The 17,023-nt window shown below is 37.3% G+C and overlaps 1 protein-coding gene across 1 annotated transcript in view; it reads right to left on the bottom strand.

The window, feature by feature from the left end:
- LOC126252221 (dynein beta chain, ciliary) overlaps positions 1-17,023 on the bottom strand; it is a 769,797-nt gene that overhangs the window by 415,465 nt on the left and 337,309 nt on the right. The window contains exon 33 of the mRNA XM_049953092.1: positions 13,181-13,359. Coding sequence (XP_049809049.1) covers positions 13,181-13,359 — 179 coding nt within the window. The remainder of the gene's footprint in view (positions 1-13,180; positions 13,360-17,023) is intronic.

Here is a 17,023-nt window from a genome sequence, read left to right as displayed (position 1 = left end):
TGGTACATCTGCTGCTGACGATAGCGGTTCAGCTGTTTTTGATGATTTTGACACCGCTGATGAGTTGGCTGATTTGACTGTTGTACTGAATGACACATCAGATGGTTTTACTTCTTCTAACATTGAAGAATCTTCTGTTGTTACCAATAATTGTGGGACATCAGCCCATCCTATTTCCACTAACGTTGATACTATAATAAGGTCATTTTCAGAAAGTGTGATAGTGTTTTGTACTACTTTTGACTCTTTAATAGCATTCAATATTTCAGCACTCATGGCTTCTTTCCCTTTCATGTTTCTGTGAAGGCCATACTCTGTAAAATGCTCTCTGCAATCACTATTTATCCTAACATATGTAGCTTTAGCATAACCTCGACATATCTTGGCGAAAAGTCTGTTGGCGGTAATAATCTCAGTATTGACGCAAGAGTTTTCCATGATATCATACCTATGAGGGATACTGACATCAAAAATTTTCACTTCAGGCATTTTACAAATTACTTGCTTTAAAACTGTTGTAGTGCATCTAGTTTCATTATGGTATATATTGTTGGCACCTCCAATTATCACACATGTGCTGCCATCTGTCATAGATTGTTTACAGCTATTTAAAACTTCACATAGTGGTACTCCTGGTTTGATTATGCTTTTTACCATGAATCCTGTTTTATTAGAACTCATAATTTTGGCTACACCTCTTCCATGGCAATCTGCAAGAATAAGGATTTCATGTCTATTTTCTAACATGTGTTTTTTTGTTTTGTTTACAAATAGTAGGGCTACTTGTTTTTCTTTGTAAGCACAATTTAGTGTTGATCATTGAACTGTCCATGTGGATCATAGTACAATTCGATTGTTCTTTCTTCTCTATGTTATTTTCAACCACACTAAACCTATTACTTAGTTTTAAAGTAAGTTCCGCTGTTTTCATTTTTGGTCATGTGCTGCTTATTTGACTGGTATTTGAGAATTCCTGTATGCTAGATTTCGGTATGTTCCTCATCAGATGGCTGCAGTATATTAATGGGATGCATCATAGATCATCTGTTGCATGTTTTGAGTGCCACTGTCCCCCTACATTACAAAACAATTTAACATGATAAATATTTGAAATGGAAATGAAGGCAAAAGATATGCTAAGTGTAAAAACAACAAGATGAATGCATGCATGTTCCTAGTACTTCCACCATTTGTCTCAAAACTTTTAACCTCCACATAACACAAATTATGATACTTCATTGATTTCCAATATAACATCTGCTTTTAGCTGAACAAACATACAATATTTAAGCCTAAAAATGTAGTGGGGGACCATGTGCACTTGGAAATTGAAATCCATGATGTCTCAGTATTTCAACACATTTCAACTCTATATTGGCAACCCAAAAAATGCTGAAGAGTAAAGATATACATTGTTTAAGTGAGGTTTCAGATATGGAATAACAGAGATGACAGCAGGAACAATATGAAAATGTTGTACAGAATGTGACAATCCAAACAATTTCAGAATTTGAGATAATAATAGAGACATATGGTGCATAGTAAAAATATATAAAAAGCTAGAAAGAAACAGATTTATCTTGCAGGAAATCAGAAATGTACAAGGTGATTATAATTAATATTCCAGTTTAAAAAACTGTAAAGAAAGAATCGCTTTTCAGAATGAAGTCAATTTTGAACAGTATATTATCAAAGAAGGGGGAAACTTTGTCAGAGGGTGGGATTAAGGAAAATTTTACCATTAGATGGCACTGTAGGCATCATGCCATAAATGGATTCAGCTGCAAGTGACAGATGAATCACAATACAACAGCTACACTGTGAACAGCACATTAAACCTACCATAATGTGTAGTGTACGTGACTGCACAAGACTGGCATTCAACAGTTGTCACATCATTCGTTAAGTAAGCCCATCCACCATGGCACGGTTGTATCACATAATATGGGAAAAACTGGCTTTTAACTGTCCTGAGGATAAAAACTACAAAAAAGCAGGAACAAAATCAATCTAGTGGTAAAATTTTCGTTAAATTTCTTTTTATTCCCATGACATTTCCCCCTTCTTTAATAATATTCGGTTCAAATTTGACAGCATTCTGGGCACTCATTCGTTTTTTAACAGTGTTTTGAAACTGGAACTTTAATTAACTGTAGATTATATGAGTGGGAAAGTAAACTAGATTAAATTAAGCAGTAAGTGCAGCATCATTTAAAAATTAATATTTTACAGATATAGTTGAACATTGCAATTAATACCAAAGGTACTTATTAAACATATAAGCTAAAGATCTGAAAGGATGGGGAAAGAAATTGGCTGTACCCTTTCAAGTGAATCAGTCCAGCATATACCTTAATAATTTAGGGAAATCATAGAAAAACTTAATCTGAATGGCTGGATGGGAATTTGAGCTGCCTTCCTCCCAAATATGAATCCACTGCACTTCCTTGAGGACTAAGAAAGTGATAACAAGAATCTTATATAACATGCCGAATTGAACAAAATGATTTTAAAATATCTTTAGAATATATGTAATTAAAACTCAGTAAGAGAAGCAACTGTCATTAATAAAAGTATGAAAAATAGCAAATCATAATCTTATGTTGGGCTGGTGCCTTTTTCATCAGGAACTGCCTCTGTAGTCAATGTCTCTATGACATACCTACATGCCTGTGCAGTGGCACTCAACTTGTAGGCAGCTGGTTATAATCTTTGTCGTAGAAAAATTTTCACCTACACTGGGTGGAGAGGAACTGACAAAGTTCCTCATCACATCTCCATATTGTTTCATAAATTGAGACCATCTGGTCCATCTTTTGGATGGGAGCATTAAGCCTGGCAGTTCACTTGGTGCTCTTCAAGGGAAGCAGATTTTATGCCGGTATTGGGTCCACCTTATCCCCTCTCTTAGCAGCATACAACACAAATAAACATGACACCACATTGTGTACACACACATTACAATCACCTACAGTCAAAAGATACATTTAAGGCAACAATATCATATACCAAACGGAAAAGAGTCATCGTTTTTGGAGGAAAAAAAAAACCATTCCTGATCAGACAGCTGAAGAAATTCTTCAGGCCTCCCATTCAACAATGCCATACAAATCTTTCTTTCTTTTCAACACTTAAGATGATAAACAGCAAAGTAACTAATAATAGAGATAAAACTGAATAAGCTCTCTAAATGTTTGTATAGTTTGTGAGATGAATCAGGAAAACAGGCAGTTAATAAAGAAAATAATGAATGTCAGTAGGTAAAGGCAGGTAAGGTCTATAACGTTATTTGAAGTATAAAGAAAATCTTCCGGAGATGATGGTGTTTCAAGCAAAGGAACTTGCAACACTGTTCACAGAATGTCTTCAGAGAAAGACTATTTCCCAGAACTAGAACAATGCTGTAGTTATTCTACTGCACAAGAAAGTAGACAGAGAAGGAATTTAAAAAAACTATAGACTTGTCAGCCTCCTCTGTGTAATGTACGAAGTATTCACTAAAATTTTCACATTCAAGACAGCTGGAAGGAGCTGATTGTAAAAGTATATAGATCACCGTACCTGATCAGGAAGTTGGCTTTAAAATTACAAAACAAAGCACTGAATATCAATAACCATTTTGGCTGGAATTTATACATTTTGAGAAAGCTTTGTTCCAATGAAATATGTCCTTAATAATTCTTGAGAAACATTGCACTAAATTAATATATGTTAGAATATGTTAGTACATATAAATCAATGGGACAGTTTCTATTAGACTTTATCTGGATAACGAGAAATTCAAAACTGAATTGATGGTGTCTGGTCCAGTGCCTCCTGCTACTTCTTGCAGGTGCCACTAGTCCCAGCACTATTGGCACCCTCAGTGCCGGCACAGGTGCCTTATCCATTCAAGCACTGCCAGTGCCCTACCTGCTGACCCCAAAACCGGCAACACTGGCAACCTCCTTGCTGCTGACATGCATGACGCTGGCCCACATGCCACCAGTCCACACACTGATAGCACACCTGATGCTCTCCTCCACTGGCCCCACCCTTGTGCTTTGTGTGCCTTCAGCTCTTGTCCTCTCCATGGCCTCACTTTCTTGGTGTGATGGTGTCGACTCTCTCTCCTCTGTCAACTCAACTGATGACATGTTGTTCCCTCTGGGCATGTTGTCCTGGGTTTGGCCTTTTCTTCTACTTTCCACCACATCCTTGGTGCCCTGTTTTCTCTCCTGAGCTCCTTCCCTTCAGTGTGTGATTCCCATTCGCTTCAGGCACTTACTTTCTCCTCCAAAAGGGACCTCTATTTCATGCGATCTGCTTTCTTCTGGGTCCTGCTCTACATCGCTCCAACCTGGTTGCTGCCTTTGGACATCTTCAACTGTGGTCCTCTCCTGCATCCTTCTGGGCTTCGCAGTCTCAGCAGAGCCTCTGTCTCTTCTCCTTGGAGCACCCTCCATGAGACATATCTTATTTTCCAGGTCTGCCCCTTTCTGTTTTCCACTGTGCAGGTCTCTCTCTCTCTCTCTCTCTCTCTCTCTTCACCATGCTTCTGGTCCCAGTCTCTGCCACTGCAGGCATCTGTTTGTGGATCTGCCACCCAACATCATGACATCTTTCTCCAGAAGAAGTTTCTTCTATATGATGGCTTCACTGTATGTCCCTCGGGGAAAAATGAATGCGCACATCCATGGTTGCGAAATACATCACAACCGAGATACTCCAGTGAGATGGCTCTGCCATCTCCTCTGTAGGGGGAAGGGATGCTGCATCTTCAGCTGTCACCTATGACACAGCCGCTGATTATACAGCACGATGACTATGACACCTCCTCCATAAGGAAGAGGGATGTGGCATCTTGGCTGGCACTTTATGATCCAGCCAACAGACATACAACAGACTGCCTGTAAAGGCACACACAACCTTACTGCAACTCATCATATCTACAACAGCTGCTGCAGTGTCTGGGGATGCCACAGCATTGCTGTTGCCTGCACTAGCTCATCCCCACAGACAATGTGACACAAGCATTTCCCAGTATTCCTCCACCAGATGGCTTTGTAAGATGCCGTCCTGCAGCAAGCCAGTCAGCCTGCGAGTGTGTGAGTTCCAGTTCTAGTTTGCAAATCTGACATTGGTGTTCACCAAGTTCTATTCATCTGAGTGTAATGCATTCTGGCTGGAGCCAAGATCAACAGCGTATCAGATACTAACATGCCTACAACAGTGTCTCCTTATAGTGACAGAATGTTTATTCATATTGTACCTTCACGAACCATTATTGAGTAGTCTAGTTTCTCATGAGATCAAGGTACTCTTTCAGTTGCTTTCAGTCAGAAACTGTTCAGTTGCTATTCAGAACCTAATGTTATTATGTATTCTCTGTATCAGTAATAAAGTTCTATTGTTCTTGGTTACCTGGGTAAATCTCTCTTTTTGAAATGGGCATCACTCACACAGTAGGATGATAAAGAATATGCATTAATTGACAACACATAAATCACCTTCATTTTGCAGATGGTATCTTACTATTTTCCTATTATGCAGATAGATATCATTGCAAATAGGCAGTAAAGTTCACCAATACTTATCTTCAGGAAGCAAAATTTCAGTCCTACTGTTAAACATACTAAAAATGACAATAAAAAAGTCTATTCCTAGTTTTATGAACTGTCAGTTCCTACATCAGGGAAGAAAGAAGGATAGGCTTTGGAGCACAGGGAAGGAGAGGCAGGTCACTCAGGCTGCAGGATACGAGAGACCTGCCTGATACAAGTCATCAGCGATTTAACATCCAGTCAACATGAAGATCATTATAGGGTATGATTTGCAGTGTTACATATGATTCCAGAGGAGTGACACATATCCCTGCCAGCAGAAGATAATTGCAAATGAAAACCATAAAACAAGTTATTTTAGAGGAGAGTGCAAATATTGTGCAAATTTGTTTTATATTTGCATGTGGAGAACTACGTTGAGGGACAACTCATGTCCTAAAGATATGATGACAATCGCAGTAGCTTCGCCAGAGGAAGTACATAGAAGTTCTTAGCATCACCGTCATACTATGGAGAACTGCAAAGTCCTTTGAGGATATACATGTTTCTGACAACAGATATGATTTTACACAGAAAAATAAAATTTTAATGAAATGTCATTCAGGTTCGTTCATCCCTGGACAGGCTCCTACTTGAAGGATTCATGTTGGACATTATGATCTGACTGAAGTCTTATGTTATCCAGTTGACGTTATATATGTTGCTAGACAATATGTGGATTATATATACAGAAGGTGTTCATACACTATTCAAGAAAAGTCACAGTAGGATTTCCCTACAGCCATAACTATGCATGGAGCAGACGACATCTGATAAAGCAGTGCAATGGTCAGGCTTCAGTAACTGAATCATGTTCAACAACAACAAAAACCACAGAGGATGATGTTTGTCTCCCCTTGCCTTCACATCAGGTGGATCCCTGTGTCTGAGTGAATCCCTCCTTTCCAAACTGCAACAAACTATATCTTCTTCCTCCTTGACAAAAGAACTAACAGTCCTAAGAGGTAGAAATTGATTCTTTCTATTTTTATTGTGTCTACTGGCAATATCAGAATTTCACTTCCTGAATGTTATTGATAGGCAGCCATAAAGTATGATTGTAATTTTACTGAATAGAAGATTATGGAAAAAAGTTGGAAAGTAGGTATGAAAATCAATTGTAATAAGACTAAAATAACATATAATCAGCTCATCATGAGCAGTTCTAGGTGCTAGTCTGGAGCCGTGCGACCGCTACGGTCGGAGGTTCGAAGCCTGCCTCGGGCATGGATGTGTGTGATGTCCTTATGTTAGTTAGGTTCAAGTAGTTCTAAGTTCTAGGGGACTGATGACGAAGTTAAGTCCCATAGTGCTCAGAGCCATTTGAACCATTTTTCAGCTCATCAAAAACAAAATAATACACTACTGTTTGGAGAGATGTGATTACAATCAAATTTATTCCCCCTATTAAGGACATGAAACTACACAGATGATTACCATTACAGACCTGTATGTGCACTGTGACTGCAGAAATTTAGCATGGAAAAGTGCCACCACATAGTGCAATCAGAGCTGCTAAACGTCATGACATGGAGTCAAAAAGCACATGATTATGCTGCTGGGGAATACTCTGCCATGTGGTTTGTAGGCACGTCCACAATGCATCAACTGTAGCTGCAGGAGGAATTGAATTGAATTGAATTTTATTCGATTCTGTAAGATTACATTGTGTACAGTAAATGTACGTGTAATATAGGACATGTCAAAGTATTAAAATTCTTTATCACTTATGGACCTGAACGAACAAGTAGGTGACCGACCATATCCCAGATGTCTTCAATGGGCAGCATGTCAGACGAACAGGCAGAACAGGGAGGTATTGGCACCCATCGTTCTTCATAGAAGGCTTGCACATTCCTCGCTATGTGTGGCCAGATGTTGTCCTGATGAAATATGGCATGTGGAACAGCCTGCAAGAGGGGCAGTACCTTGAGCTGTAAAACCACCCTGATACAGTGGTAGTTATTCAGATTGTCCTCAAGATATAGGAGGCGAGATCACGTGTTATAAACTGTGGTGCTCAAACCATCACACTTGATGTTTGTCCACTATGGCACTCAACAATACAGTCTGTCCTATTGCATTCACCATGGGGCCATTGGATGTGTATGTAGCCATCACAGTAGGACAAGTTGAAGAGAGACTCGTCCAAAAACACTATATTTTGCCACTCAGCACACCAATGTCACGTTGCCACTCAGCATGCCAATGTCGACATTCACATGTCCCAGGCAGTCTCCAGCACTGGTGGGCTCTAATCAATGGAAGCCGATGCAATGACATGCCTGCCACCAGCCCAACCCACAGAAGATAGTGTCCAACTGTTGACTCAGACATGTCCACATCTGTTGCAATGCGCCAACATCACACTAACACCAATGACAAAATGGTTCTCTCTGCAATGGCCAAGTGGACAAGACAGCAGTCATATTGCGTTGTGGTCAAATATTGCAGTCCAGCACCCTGTCGATGCTGTGTACAGACGTCCTCTCTACACTAGCTGCATATGTGCCTCACTGTTGATGTAGTGTGCCCTATATGAGCGACAATGTGACAAACTGACAGACCTGCCTCCTGGAGATATGTCATTCTGCCTGGTTAAAACACACTATTCCACACTGTGATGTTGGCGAGGGATAGTGGCACTTGGTTACACGTTTCCACTTTGTATAATGTCTTCATACGGATTGAGTATTGCGTTAACACTATCTGTTGAGTCACACAAAAGTGGGCGCTGTTGGGCCTGAATGAATGACACCTCTCTGTCATGTAAGTCACTTATTATGGTTCTGCTGTTCTACACATTCTCTACCATTGCTTGTGAGTGTTTCACTTTTTACAAACAGTAGTCTCCAAATAAATACAGATGTACAGAGTCTGAGATGCTCATGCGTTAGTCATATAAGGAGACCACTAAGCAAAATTCTGTCACACAAATATCTGATAGTACTCTTTATAACTCCAAGATTCCAAGTGGAACTTTAAATCCTCAACCAGCATCTCATTTGCTGTACATGATTTCAACCATTATTGAAAGGTGACTCAGATGTTCCTTTAATCTATTTTATTTCTCTATTTTAGAGAAGCCATTTCACAAAACATTTGAATGTATTTTTTTCAAATTTTTACTTTATTTCAAAGTTTTGTTCAAAAAGCTTGATACATAATATATTTAAACATCAATCTGTATTCTATTATTAAAAATATATAGGTCAAGAGACAGCAGAGGACTTTCAATTTTCACTGTGATTTGATATTTTTTGATACTTCATTAACAGAGCTAGTCTTCCTTTGGCTCAGAACATTAGGACAAAAACCGAATGTGTAATTTTGGTTTAGATCAATCATTAAGTTTTTCTTAATTACTCAGATTACTGTCAAACAGTTAAATATTTTTTTCCACTGATCAATTTGGCACCATACTTGACCACTCAGTTTTAACCACATTTGTCCATTTTTCACTCTTCATTTGCCTATGAAAATCCAAACAAAATTCCATTGTGTAATTTATAGGGAGTTTTGTTTTTGCTCCTCTCAAACATTTGACAAAAAATAAAATAATACAAATTTACAATGAGCAAGTGACCACATGTCCTATCCTTATAAAAAGACATACCTGTGTGTGTATGATGACAAACGATGTATCATTGTAAGATGATGCATGCATGAATAATTATATGAATAATTCACAGAAACAGTCGATAAGTTCTTGTATTTCAAGTAATTGAAGACAGCAACTATATGGAGACAAAAAATAGACATAATAGTAAAAGTATGGTGTGCATTTGGTGAACCAAACAAGTTTTCAAATGTGAAAACCAAGAACTGAAGACTTCTCACTGGGCAATCAAGAAATGTATGCTCAGATTTACTAGGAGTGTCATAAATACAAATGTATGGACCAGGAAATGTAGTGGCATGGAAGGTATAATTATGAATGTAATGAAGATGGGTGAGATATTTAGTGAACTAAGCGGTTGTCAGAGGGATCACAAAAGTTTTTTGTTAGATACCAAAAGATAGTAAATTTCGAGTTGATGACATTACAAAACATGCATGAATAATATGGAGATATAGATGAGGCCCACAACTTGTGATAAAGTCAATGGTGAGATTTACTCAGCATTAGATGTCAAATGGTTGTGATGCTGATGACAATGCTATGACAAATCAGTTGAGTTTTAATCTCTGTACTTGCTCCATGACTTTTAATCTAAACCTTGATCTGAAAGTTGTTTTATTTATCTGTTATATTGTATTAATTGTCTTCATGTATCTTACAATCCTAGTTGACGAGTATGTAATTTTGGATTCTTCTTGTGGCTGTAACAAATAAAACAAAGTACATTATGTTTGTGGAGGAACTGCTCTATGGGTTGCATCATTATGTGTATAAAGAACTGTCATAGAAGGCAGTTTCTGAAACTATTCATCTACAATGAAATAAACAACGAAGGGTGGTGGTGCTGAAGTTACAATGTAAGTCCACATATGGGAGTCGCAAAGTTCAAATTTTCATCTGACTAATTTAATTTAAGTACAACAAAACGACTCTCACAATTAAAGTGTGTGAGTGTCATTTCAACTGCTTGAGACTGCAGTCATGTGTGTGTGTGTGTGTGTGTGTGTGTGTGTGTGTGTGTGTGTGTATGTGTGTGTGTGTGTGTGTGTGTGTGTGTGTGTATCTATTGTTGATGAAGGCCAATGGCTGAAAGCTTTAACTATAAGTCTTTTTTTTTTGTGCCTATCTGCAACTCAACATCTCTACTATATGGTGAGTCGCTACTTTCCTTCTCATAATATTGTTACATTCCATCCTGGATTTTCCATTGTTTAATTTAAGTTTTCAATATGACAGGATATTTTACATATGAGAGAATAGGTCCCTAAAAAGGCCAAGACTGCTTCTTTTTTAATTCTTTTCCAAGTTAAAATGCATTCCATCTCTAACGATTTCGATTTTTTTTTAGACTCGTTTGTTGCAGTTCTCAATGTTGGCTAACATTGTGAATGTCTCTTAATCTCTGCAGAAGTACTGTAGCCCACATTCTTTTGAACCTCTTAATGGTAGTCTCCATCTACAATTTTTACCCTGCATACTTCCCTCCACTACCGACTTAACAATCCCTGAATGGCTGAGGATAATCAAGATGTATCACAAATTTCTTTTCTTCATGATTCATTAAGTACCTTTTCATTAGTCATCTCATCTAGCCATCTAATCTTCAGCAGTCTTTTGTAGCACCACATGTGGGTATTGCTCTGTTACTGGACACTTTCCCATCCAGTAATTTCAGTAAAATGTACTCCCAAATTTTTGGTGAAAGAAGACTAATTCTTCTCTTTATTTTTGTTTTTTTTTTTTTTTTGTTTTGTTTTAGAAAGCGTAGTATGAAATATATTTAACAATTAGAGCAGTAACATAGTATTTTTTACTATTGTCTTCCACAGAATTTAATCATAGAATTATATTGAAAATTAACTTAAGATGTGATTACATGATCAATATCTCTTTACCAATACAGTAGTCAATAGTGTATCAAAAATATCTGCAGATCATCATAGTAAATTCTAAGTATACGTCCAAAAACTATAAACAAAACTGTCCATAGGAAACCATTCCACTAGTCAACAAATGCTTAGAGAAATCACTGGGACATACAATGCTAAAAACCAACAAATCCCACAGTTTTGGCAAAGGATAAGCTTTTATGATTCTTCCTTCAGTCAGTGGTATTGATTTTTCCTTGTTCCTTTTTCATGGCTCTCATCTTAATTTTTCTGAATATACTTGGGGTGTTGACATGGGAAAGCATGTAAATTAAAAAAGCTACCTTTTACTGGAGAAGCATAAAATGTTTGTAAGAGAGTTAAAAACAAGTTTGTTTATAAAAACTGGGGGGAAAGGGGATGGGGACACACATATACAACTAATGTGAAACAAAGAAACTGAAATAATACTAAGACTTAAAGAAGTGCATTGTGTTAACAATACTTATTTTTTTGGATGGGGTCCGCCTTTGGCAAAACACAATTTTGTTTTATATCCCAAACATGTTTCACTGCAGTTGCAGCATCATCAGCAGGTTTTATTTTATGGCTGCTGAACATAAAGAATGTTCTGTTTGTACGTACGTAAAATTGAAGTTTCAAATTTGTGAAGAACACATCAAATTATGTATTCATACTTTTTTACCTAAGTAAAATGTTAGTTTTTAAAATTGTAGTGACAAATTTTGAAGAACACATAAAGTTATGTATTCATACCTTTTTACCAAAGTAAAAAGAAAATTCTTTATGTTTAACATCCATAAAATAAAAGCCCACTGATGATGCTGCAACTGCAGTGAAACATGTTTGGGATACAAAACAAAACTGTGTTTTGCTAAAGCTGGACCCGATCCAAAAACATAAGTATTGTTGAAGGAAACAAGGACAAAAGAGCTTCAACCTCAAGATGTGTTAACAATAAAAAGTTGAATAAAAATCAGCTCTAATAAGTTTTAAATTCATTTTCTTTGTAAAATGAGTGATGTTTTTCATATAAAAACTGTACCACAGAAAAATTTTCCGTTTACGTTCACTAATTAAAGTTCTGGTTTCAAGAGGTAGATGAGGTCTCATCTCAAAGATGGTGTCCAGGAAATGTCCTCTCTTCATAATATTGGCCCTACTCCAGGAGGGAAAATCAGTTTTTGATAACCAAGAGAAAGTACTGACTTTGAAGGTCATTGTGTTTAGTTTGCTTTTGCCAAATGACGGAAATCTTCATGTTGCATGAAGGCAACATTGAATGATTGAATGTGCTCTGCTTGACTAACATCTGTCTTCCAAAAGGATGAGATTCAGACTCATATCCTTGCAGCCATCTCTTTTTTTACTGTCACATTGGGGATTAGAGAAATAATAATTTTTTTTTATTTTACAATGTTTGCTTCCAAAACTCATAATACAGCTTACATTCATAAAGTTGTTTGGTGCCTCAAGACTTGTAAGTGATCAAACAGAAGCTGTTAATAACAACAATAATGATGATGATGACAATGATAATAATAATAATAATAACAAAAAATGCTGTTGATAGTGTGGCAATAGTCAAAAGTATGAAGGTGCCTCTTGCCCTGTGAGATTGCCATCCTGTGATGTGGGGTTACTGTCAAACTTGTCACTAATTCCACCTTTGGACAGTAGGAACTTTACTATTTGATCTACAGACTTACTAGATTTGCTGTATCATTTCCATTGATCCATATTACGTTATTCACCAAAAAAAATCATTTTTTAAATTTTTTTTGTGATTTTCATGCTTTCCCCATGTGAATGTGCCACCCGTCTGTCCAGCTTATTCTGGTGTCATAATGGATCTGTCCAGTCTTTCTAAATGAGTACAATTATTGTTCCCAGGAGACAGTCACACATGATAAACTCAAAGCTAAAAAGTGAATCTTTGTAATTTTGTGCATCTTGCATATAACCTACCAAGAAATTATTTCTTGGACTGATAAATTTTATTACAAAGCTGATGACAAGTGAACAATTACCACCACTGTAACAATTAATGTAACATGACAAAGATGTAACAGCATCAGTTTTGTTACCTGTGCCGCAACTGTGACTGCCACTGGAATGCGGATCCAGCCTCCACTTTGGATTGTATCAATTTTGCTACAACATCCCGAGAGTGAACATCAATTGTGCAGATGGTCATTATCTTTTGTCGATCCTGTTTTGTCAGTTCTCCAAGCAGTAATGAAATTAAAGTGCTTAGTTGCTGAATCTGTTAAAACAATAAAGATAACATGATGCACAAAATAAGAACGTCTTTATATCAGAAATTATCCCCTTAAATTCTAAGGAAAGTGCACTGAAAACTTTTGTTGCACTCCCAAACTTAATCTTTGAATAAAAAATTTAAATAAGACTACTTTGTGTGTCCAAAAGACAAATGCAGTACTGCTCAAGCAATAAAATGCTGTATCTATGGACAAGACATTAGCAAGTTAGATGACCAAATTTCTTCTTCTGCTTTGTCTTTTTACCATTTCTTTATGCAGTCATCATTGTCATATAGGCTTTGGCAATGTTAGTGGCAGCTATGGCCTGGATGAGCTTCCTGATTCCACACTTCCATCAAAATGTTTCTGTGTACCCCCATATTTTGTGTACCCCATCTTTCTGCATCTAGAGGTGGATACCTTACCCCATCTGTCTTTACCTAGAGTAAAGCACATGGTCAAGTGTGAGAACATTTTCTAGATGTTTGTGTATCATGTATCTGAGGTGGGATATAGGAACCAGCCCAGCATTTACCTTTTTAATGCACTCAGTTATCCGGGTAGATAAATTTAGATGACCAAATGATGATAATAAAACATCTTAAGGTAGGTATCATTAAGTAAAGATGTATTGTATCATCCAGTATGATAAATAATGATTTAACTGCATTATTTAGAAAAAAATTAGCATTATTCAGAAAAAAAATTAGTAGAACATGGAGTGAAGTTAATTAAGCAGAAATTGCAGATGATAAGAATTTTGATTTTCTCTTAAATTCTTTGCTGCAACACTTTTAATTTATATGTATCTTAAAAGAGGAATGAATTGGAGAGAAAATGGGATTAACACCTAAATCAAAGTAATGTTCAACAAGAATATGTTATTCAATCCAAACAATTAGTTATAATTAAGAAATGAAATTTGAGATTGTGCAATCATAAATCATAAAGGATGCACCATGCAAAGAAAATGAACAAAGAAAAAAAAAGGATCAAACTGATCTGTAGTATTATTAAAAAGAGAACAAATTGTGAATTATTGAAATTTCTTAGCAAGTAGTTACTAAGTATTTATTTCCCAACAGACTGAAATATAATCAATGAAAGTTGTTGTTGTGGTCTTCAGTCCTGAGACTGGTTTGATGCAGCTCTCCATGCTACTCTATCCTGTGCAAGCTTCTTCATCTCCCAGTACCTACTGCAACCTACATCCTTCTGAATCTGCTTAGTGTATTGATCTCTTGGTCTCCCTCTACGATTTTTACCCTCCACGCTGCCCTCCAATGCTAAATTTGTGATCCCCTGATACCTCAAAACATGTCCTACCAACCGATCCCTTCTTCTAGTCAAGTTGTGCCACAAACTTCTCTTCTCCCCAATCGTATTCAATACCTCCACATTAGTTATGTGATCTACCCACGTTATCTTCAGCATTCTTCTGTAGCACCACATTTCGAAAGCTTCTATTCTCTTCTTGTCCAAACTGGTTATCGTCCATGTTTCACTTCCATACATGGCTACACTCCATACAAATACTTTCAGAAACGACTTCCTGGCACTTAAATCTATACTCGATGTTAACAAATTTCTTTTCTTCAGAAACGCTTTCCTTGCCATTGCCAGTCTACATTTTATATCCTCTCTACATCGACCATCATCAGTTATTTTACTCCCTAAATAGCAAAACTCCTTTACTACTTTAAGTGTCTCATTTCCTAATCTAATTCCCTCAGCATCACCCGATTTAATTTGACTACATTCCATTATCCTCGTTTTGTTTTTGTTGATGTTCATCTTATATCCTCCTTTCAAGACACTGTCCATTCCGTTCAACTGCTCTTCCAAGTCCTTTGCTGTCTCTGACAGAATTACAATGTCATCGGCGAACCTCAAAGTTTTTACTTCTTCTCCATGAATTTTAATACCTACTCCGAATTTTTCTTTTGTTTCCTTTACTGCTTGCTCAATATACAGATTGAATAACATCGGGGAGAGGCTACAACCCTGTCTCACTCCTTTCCCAACCACTGCTTCCCTTTCATGCCCCTCGACTCTTATAACTGCCATCTGGTTTCTGTACAAATTGTAAATAGCCTTTCGCTCCCTGTATTTTACCCCTGCCACCTTCAGAATTTGAAAGAGAGTATTCCAGTTAACGTTGTCAAAAGCTTTCTCTAAGTCTACAAATGCTAGAAACGTAGGTTTGCCTTTTCTTAATCTTTCTTCTAAGATAAGTCGTAAGGTTAGTATTGCCTCACGTGTTCCAACATTTCTACGGAATCCAAACTGATCTTCCCCGAGGTCCGCTTCTACCAGTTTTTCCATTCGTCTGTAAAGAATTCGCATTAGTATTTTGCAGCTGTCACTTATTAAACTGATAGTTCGGTAATTTTCACATGTCAACACCTGCTTTCTTTGGTATTGGAATTATTATATTCTTCTTGAAGTCTGTGGGTATTTCGCCTGTCTCATACATCTTGCTCACCAGATGGTAGAGTTTTGTCATGACTGGCTCTCCCAAGGCCATCAGTAGTTCTAATGGAATGTTGTCTACTCCCGGGGCCTTGTTTCGACTCAGGTCTTTCAGTGCTCTGTCAAACTCTTCACGCAGTATCTTATCTCCCATTTCATCTTCATCTACATCCTCTTCCATTTCCATAATATTGTCCTCAAGTACATCGCCCTTGTATAAACTCTCTATATACTCCTTCCACCTTTCTGCCTTCCCTTCTTTGCTTAGAACTGGGTTGCCATCTGAGCTCTTGATATTCATACAAGTGGTTCTCTTCTCTCCAAAGGTCTCTTTAATTTTCCTGTAGGCAGTATCTATCTTACCCCTAGTGAGACAAGCCTCTACATCCTTACATTTGTCCTCTAGCCATCCCTGCTTAGCCATTTTGCACTTTCTGTCGATCTCATTTTTGAGACGTTTGTATTCCCTTTTGCCTGCTTCATTTACTGCATTTTTATATTTTCTCCTTTCATCAATTAAATTCAATATTTCTTCTGTTACCCAAGGATTTCTATTAGCCCTCGTCTTTTTACCTACTTGATCCTCTGCTGCCTTCACTACTTCATCCCTCAGAGCTACCCATTCTTCTTCTACTGTATTTCTTTCCCCCATTCCTGTCAATTGTTCCCTTATGCTCTCCCTGAAACTCTCTACAACCTCTGGTTCTTTCAGTTTATCCAGGTCCCATCTCCTTAAATTCCCACCTTTTTGCAGTTTCTTCAGTTTCAATCTGCAGTTCATAACCAATAGATTGTGGTCAGAATCCACATCTGCCCCTGCAAATGTCTTACAATTTAAAACCTGGTTCCTAAATCTCTGTCTTACCATTATATAATCTATCTGATACCTATTAGTATCTCCAGGATTCTTCCAGGTATACAACCTTCTTTTATGATTCTTGAACCAAGTGTTAGCTATGATTAAGTTATGCTCTGTGCAAAAATCTACAAGGCGGCTTCCTCTTTCATTTCTTCCCCCCAATCCATATTCACCTACTATGTTTCCTTCTCTCCCTTTTCCTACTGACGAATTCCAGTCACCCATGACTATTAAATTTTTGTCTCCCTTCACTACCTGAATAATTTCTTTTATCTCATCATACATTTCATCAATTTCTTCATCATCTGCAGAGCTAGTTGGCATATAAACTTGTA

The sequence above is a fragment of the Schistocerca nitens genome, chromosome 4, assembly GCF_023898315.1.
Source record: "Schistocerca nitens isolate TAMUIC-IGC-003100 chromosome 4, iqSchNite1.1, whole genome shotgun sequence".
In the NCBI taxonomy this organism is placed as follows: Eukaryota; Metazoa; Arthropoda; class Insecta; order Orthoptera; family Acrididae; genus Schistocerca; species Schistocerca nitens.
Note: the sequence above shows the minus strand (reverse complement) of the source record. Positions and strands in the feature narration are given on the sequence as shown.